Here is a 14410-nt window from a genome sequence, read left to right on the forward strand (position 1 = left end):
CACTCAGGGAATACAAATTTATACAGAATTTTACTGCAGGTTAAGCTAGGAAAGCAGTGGCTCAAAAACCAAAGAGAATAGCTATAAAAACAGACCAATCTCACAGAAGTAACAGTCAAAAACCATGGAATTAAGGAACTGGGAAGACACCAAAAGAGCTAATAAGCAGTTACTTACACAACGGGTGAAAGATTAATCACAAAGAAGTTCAGTAACTGCTTTAAAACTAGAATTCACTATATACAAGCCAGCAAAACAGGTTAAAAATGACAGTTTCAAGAAAACCTTCATGCAAAAGGACTCATTAATACGAACAACTTGGAATACGTGATAAAAAATTAAATCAAGAAAAGTCTGTCCCTTTAATCGTCTCAAAACCAGCTAAGGGAACAACAGAGGACGAGAATAACAAAGTCTCCCCCAACTGCAGCTCAGTCTTCCTTGTGCATCCCAAGTTGACCTACGCAGGTCCCAAGCAGAAAGGACTGGCCAGATACCTGTCATGCTGCTCCTTCAAACACTGTCAGTGTCATCCTCCTCCTCTCAATCTTACACTTGCTTGGAGAAAGCCAGAACACTGAGGCAATCCAGTCCTCTAGTTGAGACGCTGGCATCTGATATGGGTGCCAGTTCAAGTCCCAGATGCCTCACTTCTGCTCCGGCTCCCTCCTAATGTAACTGGAAAAGCAGTGGAAAACTGCCCCAGTGCTTGAGTCCCTGCACAAGGGGAGACCCCAGCGGAGCTCCTGGCTTTGGTCTAGCCTAGCCCTGGCTGCTGCGCGAATTTGGACAGTGAAGCCGTGGACAGAAGATCTCTCTCCTCTAATTCTGCTTTTCAAATAAATAAAATGGGTCATAAAAGCAAAAACAAAACCTACAGCATAGTGAAAAACATCCAAAAGATCTCTTAGAATGCCTCAGCTACCTAAACTGCAATGTCAACTTCCTAAAGTTTCCTTGAATAGGCCATTGTCTTCTCAAGAGTGCTTGATGAAAATAACTGGCACAACTGACAGAACTATCAGGAGCCTACAAAGACATAAACCAGCTCTGCCACTTCTTTTATCTAAAAAGGAAGAAGTTCCACTAGTTTATTGAGAATGGAAGAACAGAACTGGTAAAACAACAAAATACACATTCCCTGAGGCATAAAAGCCTTTAAATGCAAATTATATACATTTCCACCCAACAGTTACTGATCAGTAGACAAGAGAAAAGAAAATTTCTAATTCTAAATATGCCACTAGACTCATTCAATTTGTATACAAGCCATTGTTTACTTGTACAGCGTACAATAACCGGCATGTCTCTATGACCTTTCCTACCTTTAAAATCCTGTGATTACTATTACAGACTAAAGATAAACTAATGAAAAAACAATGAAAACTTAACCAAAGGTACTAAAAGGCACAACACCAGCGAAAGTTTCACTAAAGAAAGAGGACTTTAATGACAAAGATAAAGATAACAAAAGAAAGAACATAAACAAACCATCTACTATATCCCAGAGACTACTGCTCAGTAATAGCAGTATAAACTCAATAGTTTGTAATCTCAAAGAATACAGGTAGAATGGCAGCTGGAAACAAAAAAGCAAGCCTAGAAACACAAGGACAGAGCCTGGAAATGTTATCCAAGTCTGTGAGAAAACAACCAATGTCTGTCTACCCAGTCATAACACCTTTTGGTATGCCTACACCCTAAAATGACGTTCAGGCTATCCCTCCTTAAATGTTTCAATATTCTCAAAACATTATTATACATTTCAATTCAAAGAAGATCAACCCAAAATATGGTATGGTAAAAATGTGCATACCATTTTATCCCAAAACTTCATTTCTTAGTTTATCTTAAGATGGAGGGAGCACACAATATAATTTACCTACAAAATCATTCACTTTTGTAACGTTTACTACACTGACCTGAAGTAATTTAATATGCAAACAATGGCAGACAACACAGAATCACTAAGATAAATTGGAAACATGAAAACAAAGATGCCCAAGGTATAGATGTTAGGGGTTAAAGAAAACAGGTCACCAAACATCATAGTGCCATTTTATATAAAAATACACACATGTATACATACAGGTATGCATATATGGGAACAAATACATATAGGAGGCTTCAAAAAGTTCATGGAAAAACAGTTATAGAAATACAAATTGTAAATTTGTCATTAAACCAAAGTTACACCCCAGAAAAAAGGTTTATACTTACCAAGATACAATGTAAATTTGTTAAATTCACAACCTCACAAACAGTTTTTATTCTATCTATTAATCTTGCAAAATAGTTGACCATTTCTTCCCTTTTAATTATTTTTGCATATCGAGGGAAGGTGGGTGGTAGTAATCTCTGGTTAACAAGGGGCTCAAAACCCATCATAATTGGATGATCTAAAAAGGAAAAAAAAAACTGACAATGTTTCTCTGAATGTTAAATGACAAACACTATTACACATACACAAAATCTTCTAAACAGATTTCACAAGTTACATTAATATAGAACCATACATATATTCTGTAAGGGAAAAGCAAAAATTAGTAAGCTAAAGGCACACTTCCTACCTACATGACAGTAGCAGAGAAGGCTTTCCACCTCCAAGTAAATGAACTCCAAATCAACAATGAGATAATATAGGGGCAATGGGATAATGCAAAAACAAAATGAGAACATAAACAATGCAGGTTCTCCTCCACCTCATACTGGATTGTACCACTGACTAAATTTAGCTATACATTAATCCAGAAGCGCAAAGGAGCAGAACAACCTAAGCCCCAATGTGTCTAGAATGATTTTGGCAATGAGATGTAATCACAGAAATCCATGAGGTCTTAAAGAAAATACTGTAAGCACCTACTCTTTCCTATTCTCCACGGGAGAAGTCACTTTTTATATTAGAGCACAGCTAAAAACCAAATCCCAAGTGAGGAAGGTATACATAAAATAAGTGATGAGGAAATTTAATTTGGACCTGGCAATCTGGTGAAACAGGGAAAGCTATCTGATGGCATCCCCTATCAGCGTCAGTTCATGTCCCAGCTGCTCCATTTCCCGTCCAGACCCCTGCCAATGCCCTGGAAAAGTAGTGGAGGATGACCCAAGAGCCTGAACCCCTGCTATCCACATGTGAGACCTGGAAGAAGGCCCTGACACCCGCTTTTGGCCTGGTCTATCCCTGGCTGTGGTGGCCATCTGGGGAGTGAAACAGCAGACAGAAGATTTCTTGCCCTTTCTCCATACTTCCCTAACGTTTTTTTCTTTTTAGGATTTATTTTTATGGAAAAGGCAAATTTACAGAGAGGGGGAAGAAACACAAAGATCTTCAGTCCGCCTATTCACTCCCCATGTGGCCACAACAGCTGGAGCTAATCAAATTCAAAGCCAGGAGCTACTTTTTGGTTTTCCCAAGTGGGTGCAGTGTACCAAGGCTTTGGGCCGTCCTTGACTGCTTTCCCAAGCCACAAGCAGGCAGCTGGATGGGAAGCGGGGCTGCCGCGATTTGAACTGGCGCCCGTATAGGATTCTGGCGCGTTCAAGGCGAGGACTTCAGCCACTAGACTACCGTGCCAGGCCCTAACTTTTTCAATTAAATAAGTAAGTCTCAGGGGAAAAAAGGATTTCATATTCCAAGTTCTCCTATTAAACAACAAACATGCTACTACCGAAAAAGTCTCAGAGTTCAATGACAGACACAATTACAGCTGAAGGTGTATCAGTGTAAACAATCGGAAGCAGCAGAGGTCACGAGATCTGAACTCTGCTCCTGAGTTATGTACTGTAACTGTTCTTAAGGGTCACACAAATAAAGATGTTCTTCAAATGAAGATTGTTCTTTATCTTCACCTTTCCCATGTTTCTCTCTCAAGCTAATTTTTTTTAATTTGATTTAACTGACAATTGCTAGATTAAAATCCTTAGCCTACAATCTTCCTTTAGTTCTAAACCTGTGATTTCCAAATACAAAGTGAACACTTCCCTCTTGGTATCCCACATCATCTCAAAAGGCAAACAGCCAAAGCTATCTGCATCCCCCTTTCTGCCCTTTCTCGAATGATGATTCACTACCCTAGTATTTGCTTTAGCCCAACACTGTCTCTTCTCACTGCTTCTGATTTATTTAATCTGACGGTGAGCTTTACCAAGTCTGTCCCTCTTCAACTATTATTGCCCCTCAACAGTTTTATTGCCACTGAATAAACTACCTGCACTGATTGCTCCTTCATTAAATTAATTCTATACACTGCAACTTCAATTATCTAACATACAGCCTGACTTCATTCTCCTAATCCAAAAATCCTGCTGAAGCCCTACTGAACACAGTACACATGCTCGGTGGCGCAATGGCAGTGCTTCAGAAACTATTGTCAGTAAAAAAAAGGAAAAGGAAAGAGAAAGGGGAGGGAAGCGGAAGGAGAAGGGGAAGAAAAGGAAAGAAAAACAAAGTTGTACTCCAAGAAAAAACTATGTATTGTCCTATCAGTTCTCTGGGAGTTATGTTAAAAATCTGTACGTACTCTGTCCTGCCTGGTAGAGATTTGCTGACTTGTTCTTATGCTACAGAAAGAAAACAAACAAAAACCTACAAAATACAGTTTTGCCTTCATTTGCAATGTATTCAAATGTACTTATGCTATGTAAAAATCTGTGCTGTTTAAAAAGGTCCACTTGAGGTGGGTATTTAGCCTACTGATTCAGACATACTGAGGATGTCTACATAATGGAGTGCCCTGGGTTCAAATCTTTGCTCCTTTCTCAAGTCTATCTTCACATTAATGCACACTCAGAGAAGTAACAAGTGACCACTGACACAGGGCACACCTACCAGTGGTCAACCAATGGTCTCTGATATGGGGGTGGGGTGGCACAAAATGAGGTCCCAGCTCCCAGTTTCCTCACCTCGTTCAGTCCTAAGTGTTGCAGGTATCTAAGCAGTGAATCAGCAGATGGTAAATCTCTATCTCTTATAATTAAAATTTTTAGAATTTTGACTTAAGGGGAAGCCACTGTGACACAGCAAGATAGGCCTCTGCTTGCAATGCCAACATCCTACACAGATACAGGTTTGAATTATAACTGCTTCACCTTCAATCTAGCGCCCTGCTAGGGCACCTGAGGAAACATCTGGAGGATGGTCCAAGTACTTAGGCCCCTGCGTCCACAGGGGAAGTGAACCAGGGGATGGAAGATCTTTTTCTGTAACTCTCAGTTAAATGAATCTTAAAAAAAATAACTTGAGCCAATTAAAAATTCTTATTAACTCACTATGTGTCACTGTCCTAACAGGACATTTATAAAGACTTAAATTCAACACAAAACATACCACTTACGGTAATTAAGTACCACCTCAGTAAACATTTGAAAAGTTAAAAACTTCGGAATTTGGGCCCAGCACAGTAGCCTAGTGGCTAAAGTCCTCGCCTTGAACATGCCGGGATCCCATATGAGCACCGGTTCTAATCCCGGACGCTCTACTTTCGATCCAGCTCCCTGCAAGTGGCCTGGGAAAGCATTTGAGGATGGCCCAAAGCCTTGGGTTTCTGTACCCGCGTGGGAAACCTGGAGGAAGTTCCTGGCCCCTAGCTTCGGATCAGCGCAGCACCGGCCACTGTGCTTGCTTGGGGAGTGAATCATCCGATGGAAGATCTTCCTCTCTGTCTCGCGTCCTCTCTGTGTATCTGAGCTTGTAATAAATAAATCCTAAAAACAAACAAACTCTGGGTAAGGAGTTTAACAAATTCAACGGGTAAGGAGTTTAACAAAATCCTTAATGCACACTCATTTTTGTATCTGTTTTATATCTGTTTTACACAACTCAGAAACACCAACTATGAACTGAGACACTCAAATATCACTGGCAGGGTGAAAGAGGGAAAACACTGGTAAGGCATACACAGTAAGGATAATGGGGCACAGGGGAGCCCAGAATGTTACAGCAACCTTTATTTCACAGAAAACTTCAAAGACTTTCTGGAATAATAAAGCCCAAGGAAAAATCTAAATGATAAGTAAAAGGACAAAAATATCAGCTAAGATTCCCAAACCTATCAAAGCTCCGCGGGACACAGAACGTGCTGCTCTCCTCCCTCCGAGGGAGCTGCCTTTTCGTAACCCCTCACTTATCCAAACTCAGGGAGCAAAAATAGACTCACAGAAATCGATGGGGGACAACATTTCTATGCACACACACAGAAGGTACTGGATGCTCCTCCCCATTCTCTGCATGCATACCAAATGCTCCCCTGCGTTTTTCTGGACACTGGACAGTTACTGGCTATGTAGCCTCTAGTGCTTATTTTTAAGTCTCAGCTGCTGTTCAATCTCATGCACCAGGGACTTAGTAATGAAGACATCCGAAGTTGCCTGGTTAGAGAAGAGAGTAAGAACCAAACTATAAAAAAAGATCTCAGCATTTCTCAGGATATAGTCTAGAGCTGGGCAAACAGAGCTAAAGACCAAGCAGCTGTTTGCATTTAGCTTCAAGGCAGCAGAAACGTGCAAAGTAACAAACAGCTGCATGAGATCCAGCCCATCTCAGGACAGACTTCATTTCCCACTGTGTTTATGGGCCACACTATTTACTTCTGTCTTAACACACCCTCAACAGGCTGAAGCCTCTTTCCCACATGAACTCAAAAGAAAAAAAATTCATACTACCCAGCACGTGCCCAGTAAAGTTTTATTGAACTGGACAGAACTTACATACTTCCTTCTAAACCTGTGGTTGTTCCATTAAAATACTATATACATAAAATACTAATAATCCCTTAGTACAAGAATGTCATGTAAGTTTATTTTCCCTCACACCAGGACTCTTCAAAAAAATGCCAATGGGATAATAAACTGTCTGACATTGTACCAGCAATGTTGGGGCACACTTAAATAGCAGGCTGATAGAATTGTAACTCCTTATGAAGAAATGTACTGTTGTGACAACATGGGAAAAAATCAGTTGGGGGATTGACACTGGGAGGAGGGAAATCCCAGACTATATAGAATTGTACTATAAAATTCAAAAATTAAAAAATTTTAAAAATGCTAACACTGTGACACAGTGGGTTAAGCACTACTTACAACACAGCTTAAGTCCACACTGCTCTGCTTCAGATCCAGCTCCCTGCTAATGTGTCTGCGAAGGCAGTGGGGTGGCCTGAATCCTTGGGTGCTTGGCACCCATGTGGGAGAACCCATGGAGGTCCAGGCTCCAGGCTTCACCTTGCCCAGCCACTGCTAATGTGGACACTGGGGGAATGGACATGCTGCTCTGCGTTTCAAATAAACACATCTTTAAAAAACAAAAAACCCAAAAACCAAAACACAAAAAGAAACTAATACCATTTTCAAAATTACGACACACTGGTTTACACTGTTTAAGTTACTAAAATTCATGTAGATCACTGTTCTTCATTACTAACAGAAAAATATTACAAATAGTACAAGACCTCTGGATAAAACGTACAAACAATGTGCTTTTTTATAAAGTTATTCTAAAAGTAAATTAAGAGTCTAAAATAAAGATCTGGAAAGGTATTATTCAAGAGAAAGACACTATACCTCTCCCAATTTTCACAAGCAACTTATTGTTAGACTGCTCCAAAGCGTGCATGTGGAAGACTCTGAGGCTGCAAGGAGTGTGGCACACAGCAGAAGCTCCGGAGGTTAGGCTCCGATACTCCGCATTCCTGGCTATTTGGATTTCCTTTCATAAAACCATATTATGCTAAGTGAAACACATCTGAGACACACAAGGACAGCTATTGAGTAATTCTGCCTATGGGGCACCCACAAGTTAGTACTTAAAGGACAAAGTTTCAGTTTCAAACATGAAAAACTCTAGACGGAAAAAAATGGTGACATTATTTGCAAAACAATGTGGATGCACTTAATGCCATTAAATTGTACCTTAAAAAGAAAAATGTAATGTCATGCATATATTTTCACACTAAAAAATGCTATACAATGTATTAAAGCACAATTGTTACATGCCAAGCCTAGCCCTGATGAATATTCTACACTGATTCTTTATCATGTAACCTAATGTAAACTTTGACAATCTTAGCGTGCATTTTTGAAAAGATAACAGACATTATTTAAGGTATAAACACAACACCACACAACGGAATCAAGTCTACTGCTCACTTACAATTCTCTGTTCATCTCAAGAACCACTGCCACAAACTTCTCCCCATGTGGGCGAGTATATGATCCACTTTCTACTTTACTGAGATATAACTGACATCATACAACACAAAAATTAAGTGTACAGTTGTTTACAAATACACATACAACTATATACTGACCACAATTCATCAGCCCAAAAGGTTCCCTCAGCCTCTTCCAATCTCATCCATGCCCAGACACCACAGAACTTGTCTCTACCGTTGAGTTTTCTACTTTCATTTAAAAATATACGATTTTTAAATATGTGATTTCTTTGATCAAGCATAACATTCCCAAGATCTATCGATTACACTTGTAGGTGTTTGTTGGGATGCATTTCATTATATGGATACAACGTAATTTTTTATTCATATATACATTTTTTTTTTATTCATTGATTACATTGTATTATGTGATACAGTTTTGTTGGAACTGGGAATCACCCCACCCCTCCCCCCGCCCTCCCCCCATATACATATCTTTTTAAACAAAAGGATATAATTCACCCATTTTTCTTGCTGTAAAGTGAATTTTTCCTTTTAATATAATCTCACACTTGTATTAAAGTGTTATCAGAACCAAATGAGCTTCAAATATGTTTAGAATGCTATTCCCACAAAGACATACTCACACACTCTTATATGCAGACATTAGAATCAGGAAACTAAATCTTATTATCACTATTCTATACTCCTCAACCTCATTTTAGTTTACACAGTGTTCCAACAGTGTTTTTCACATCCCTGTCAGTATTACAAATTACACTGAGTGCCACTGTCTCTTACTCTCCTGCAATCCGGAATAGTTCTTAAGTTTATCCTTGACTTCCATGACACTGATAACCAATTCGAAGACTAACAGATCAGTAATTCGGTATACCGCCTTTCATTGAGGGTTTCTCTTACCATCCTCACAATTAGATTCAAGTTACAATCAGAGTATCACAAATGAGGCTACATTGTACATGTGCATGTATCTGTCCACTACCCGCCATGCTAATCCTAGGACTTGACGATGGCTACCACCTCTTTCCTCCTGTAGTTAATCTCCCTGGAGTAAGAGAAAGGGAGACACCTACATAATCATGCTCACCACCATCAAAATGTCCACTTAGTTCTATCGGTCTGGAATAACGGCTTCCTCTATTATCCAGCATGTTATGATTTGTTCACTTCAATGCTGAAGTTTTTCTGAATTTGACCCATGTTAGCATCCCTGGAAGCTATTTCCTTTGTCCAACTGATAGGTGCCTACCATTCTTCTGAGTGCTGACTCAATTCTGGCCAAAAATATTCCAGGTTGAGCTTGTTATCTTCTTGCCTCACCCATGCAGTCAGCCACTTCTCTGGGATGCCCATATCTTTCAGTGTGCAATAATCTAGAAAGTTCTGTTCAAGTTTATCCCTTTTCATAAAAGTACAATTTGGTTCTCCCTAGAGTTAATTCATTTATATATACATATATGCATATGTATATCAATTCCCCTTTATGCAATCAACCTTTCTATCAGTTTCCAAGGATGCAAACTACCACAAATTAACTGGCTTAACGCAACAAATATTCTCTCACAGAAGTCCATTGGTTTTACTGGACTGTCCATCTAAAGGCTCTGGGGGAAAACCTACTTATGGCCTCTCCCAGCATCTCACTGCTGTTGTTCTTCCATGCATCAACAGCTGCATTACACCAGTATCTTCCTCTGCACAGAATTCTGTGTACAGAGAATCTATATGTACATGTATTTTAGAAGGACCCCCTTATGATGGTTATTCGGGGCCCTCCCAAATAATTAAATATTACACCCTCATTGCAAGATCCTTAAGATCTCTTTTCCAAATTAAAAATTCAGACCTTAATTATCTTTGACGCCATGAATCAGCCAAGTAAACCTCCCATCACTACCATGGCTGGCCATCAGAACCTCCTCAGATGTTTCTAACCCTACCTATGCTCCGAAATCCCACAGCAGCTACTTTCCAGTGAAGACGCCAGTCTTCAACCTGCTTTAGGTTGCAAGTTTTGACATGGAAACCACTTCCTACTCACACGCTTAGTTTCTTTTGTGTTTCTCTAACAATCTTACAAAGGAAAGAATATTTATATGGATATAATTCATAAAGAGGTTTATCTGGTTCATGGAGTCTGGTGGTTGCAAGATCCAATAAGCACGAGGCCAACTGTCCTGGTGAGGGACCCTAGGCAGCACAACCTGGTACAGAAGCAAAGAAGGAACTAGCTGCATGCAGAAAAGGGCAGCTGCGTACACTTGTAAAAGCACTCACTCTGAGAGATCAGCATTAACCCCTTTGCAAGGTGTTGTTTCATGACCTAACTACTTCAAGAAGCCTCACCTCGTAAAAGCCACCATTCTCCTCATTATATCAGGGACCAAGGTTCCACCACGTGGAACTCTGGAAGGAAAACTATTTCTAAATCATTTCCTCCTAAGGTTGTGATATCCCATGCCAACTTATTCCTCTAGGGCAGAAACTCACTTTTGATTTGATACCCTACAGCTGGGCTCCCTACCCTCTACAGTAACCCTCTTCAGCATGCTGATACAGTGAAGCCCTGCCCCAGGCCGCCCGCACGCAGATCAGCTGCCCTCCTTACTCAGCCTGGTCCCCACCAGCTCTGTACACTGCCATCTCAATACAGCTTACTTAGGTTCCAGCACAGTATGCCATTTCACACTCACAGGAGTGTACCTTCCTAATCGTGCAGGGCTCCCGTTTTAACTGTCTTTAGGCTCCAAAAACCTGTAACAGGCTGCCCTCCCACAGACAACCCTTCTCATGTTATCTGGGTGCTTCATCTAGCACCACACTGCTCCTCTATGACATTCCCCAATCCTGCCTAGCTCAGTGAGCCTCTTGTACAAACAGGAACTAGATAATCCAGCCAGGCTGCCACTGATGGTGAAGCCCTACTGAAGCTACTCTGCTTCCAAATGTTGTTCCAGTCCCACCTCTTGGCAGACACAGTCCTCATTGTATTACGGCACTTCCTTACGCCACACAGGCTCTAATGGCCAGTGCTAGGCTACACCCTTCCGACCTGGGTGATGACCTGGGTGATGACAGCTACAAGGTAGTCAATATCCTGTCCAAGTACAGATGCCCATCTCACTGCAAAACCTGAGGAGCTAACTTTTTCAAGAATAGAGGGGAAAAAAGAAAAAACCTAATTTTACTATCACTAGACAAGAAACAGTATGATATTTTAGAGCTTTTGATGTTTATCTTTTCACTACAATTTCTTTGGTACATATTTTTTTCTAGTTAGAACTTTTTTGTTGATTAAACAGAAAACTTTACTAATTGTTCCATATTTTTTCACAAGTACCTATTAGTCTTCTTACCCATGATAAAGAATGACAATTTTTAAGGACTTTCCTCCATATCAACTATCACATTGCAATATGTTGAAATAAACCCATCTCTGCAACAGAGCTATTCACTCTAACAAGTTCTTTGAATTCCTGTGACAAATAAAAGAAAAGCAGTCTTCTCTCTGGCTTAACTTCTGTTAGCACTCTTCCACTGTCAAGATTTCTGACACCTACGGTTTGTAGAATAAAGTCAGCACATTTCCACACAGCAATATCACTGCCTGCTGTCTGTCCTGCCACAATTCTTCCACTGATAGTTCAGTAGGCTGGATGGCCTTTAGTCTTCAGCCTCCAGGAAAAAAATTCATGCAACAAAAATTCTGATTTCTTAGCTTAAAAATTTGTCACAGCGTTTCCTTCTGAATACTGGAATAATAAAATTCTGGGGCCACAGCTTTTTTTTTTTTTTTTTTGAATTTGAGTTTTATGGTACAATTTCAGAAAGACTGGGATTCCCCCCCCCCCCAAATGATTTTCCCCACGTTGCTACAATAGAATATCTTTCATAAGGAGCCATAATTACATCAGTCTGTTATTTAATCGGGCCACTTCTTTATCTGAAAACACTGCTCTGTGCTGAATGCCGAACTCTGAGGCAAGTATAACACATAATTATTGATTCAGACTTTTAGTAATTCACCAGGCCATAGCTTAGTATTACCTAGAACACATCAAAATCCTTTCAACTACAACTGTGGATTTAACTCTGCCTTATCTTTCAAGAAATACCAAGTGCTTTTTAAAATTTTTCTATTTTGTTGTATGATTTTCCTCTTTGGGAATTGCGAGCACACTTGAGCTGTCCGGTGACCTCCTCACTAATGGCCCAAATCTCCTTGCCGACCTCCCCTTTGCTTCATGCCTTCCTGTGACCACCAAATGTCTTAACAGCAACGTCCACATACCCATTTTTAAACTAGGCAAGTCTTCACTTCCAGTTCTTTTTGCCTCCACTACTTTCCAAAACTGAATGCTCATTTATACACCCCTTCTATTATTATTTGTTATTTTAGTTCTAAGATCTTTTTCTCTTGATAGAAGCCATTTTATTTTTCAACAATTTGAATTTTTGCAGAAAAATGTTTCTGATGTACATTTTCAGCTGTTTTGTTGTTACTGCACTCTACTTTGAGTAACTGTGTGTGAATACTGCAGTTTCTTGTTTATACTAAGAAAATATAGGTATCTTTTTAACTTAATTTTTTAATGTTCATTACAGAGGCAAAGGGACTGCAGACCCACGTGGGTCACTTACCGGGACGGAGCTTTGTGTGCAGGGGAACGTGGGTTAAGAGCAATGTTTCTGCCCTCACTCCTGTGTCCTTGTGGGGAGGACTGAAAGAATGTCCTGGGATGTTACTTGAGTCACAGGCGGGGCAAGACTGAGATAGTGGGAGAGATGTGACTTCCAGCCTGTGGCCCTAAGTTTGAAGTCCATTTGTCCCAATTCTAACCTCATATACTGCATCCCTACTGCTGCCCAGACTTTGCCTTTGGCAAGAATGGCTGTGTCCTCCACATCCTCCTCTGAGAGGCTTTTGGCTTAGTAGTACCAGAGGTGATGAACTCCATCTGTCCTAACACAGGTTCTTTGTTCTCCCTGTATAAGTTCTAAGATCTACTGGCTGTCCATATCTACTTCAGAGTATCTACTAACTTAGGTGCTTACTGTGAGCCTGGGCCTGACAAGTTGTTCAACTTGCTTCTTTGCAATCTTTGACAGTATACTCGAGGTCTTCTGTTGCATCAGGTTGTCTTGTCTTCAGTGTGCATCTGGGTATGCTTTTCAGTCTTGCATCGAGTCAGCAATGAAGGCAGCCCAACCTTGAATCTGTGCTTCAAACCTGCCCAACCCACAGTCCAGTCTGCCCTCAGAGCCAACTTTCACACTAGCTGGTGGTTGCTTAGATCCAATCACAAGACCCTCTAGAACCCCCACATAAGCAGCCATCAAACCTAGCACTTGTGTGCATCAGCTATTGCAGCAGGGTAGCCTTGGGAAATCCCTAGGTTTCCCAACCCAGCAGCCCCATCCAGCTCTCATCTGTCTGTGGCTGCAGCGGTCTACTCTGTGGAAGCTCCCAGCAGCCACTCTTTCAAATAAGCCCCGGTGGTCCCCCATCCAACCTGCCTCTAGGCCTGGGGCACAGACACAGCAAGTTCGATGGCAGCTGGCAGCACTGGGTCTCCTGGCATCCCTGTCTCCTGCTCAGCCTTCCCCTGGCATAGATATTTAACCTTAATGTTCCATTTTCCCTCATATTTCTAATAGTTTTCAATTAGTTCTCAAGTAGCAGTTTAAGCATTTTCACTGACTTACACCTCACAGATCAGGTGTAAAGCTGGCAGAAAAAAACTAGTAAAGCATATCCCCTGCAAACAACGCACTTCTGCTCCTGCACCTCCACTACAATTAGATCACAATTTTGGTTCAGAACTTAAGACTGTCATGATTCAATAAATGATCTTTCTATTTGGGGACAAATAATAACTGTCTCACTTTTTGTTTTCCTTGTTTCTTAGCACTAACCCCAACCTCCTTGCCAGTTCTCCAAATCTCTTTACTGGTGACAACTTGTCTCGTATCTCTGTTCAGACAACTCTCCCAGATGCTGTGACTTCCTCCAATCCAGACTTGACTTCCATGGGTGGTGAACACCCTTCAACCACTACCTTGAGAATTTTTGTAAAATTTTCACATTGCCTAAGCCCATGTTTCCCTCATTCTTGACTTACTCTCTATAAAATGAAGAACATCTTCCAAAACCTTTGGGAGATAGATTTTGGTGGACCTCAAATGTCTGAAATTTAATCTTTCCTTATAATTAAATGATGGTTTCTGTACGGAACTCAACA

The 14410-nt window shown here is 40.7% G+C and overlaps 1 protein-coding gene across 4 annotated transcripts in view; it reads right to left on the minus strand.

The window, feature by feature from the left end:
- The window catches only part of NAA35 (N-alpha-acetyltransferase 35, NatC auxiliary subunit), a 90506-nt gene that overhangs the window by 32259 nt on the left and 43837 nt on the right, over window positions 1-14410 (minus strand). For all 4 annotated transcript variants that reach the window (XM_004581119.3, XM_004581118.3, XM_058672398.1 and 1 more), the window contains exon 12: window positions 2221-2399. In XM_004581119.3, the coding sequence (XP_004581176.1) occupies window positions 2221-2399 (179 nt within the window). The remainder of the gene's footprint in view (window positions 1-2220; window positions 2400-14410) is intronic.

Source organism: Ochotona princeps, chromosome 14 (assembly GCF_030435755.1).
Source record: "Ochotona princeps isolate mOchPri1 chromosome 14, mOchPri1.hap1, whole genome shotgun sequence".
NCBI lineage: Eukaryota > Metazoa > Chordata > Mammalia > Lagomorpha > Ochotonidae > Ochotona > Ochotona princeps.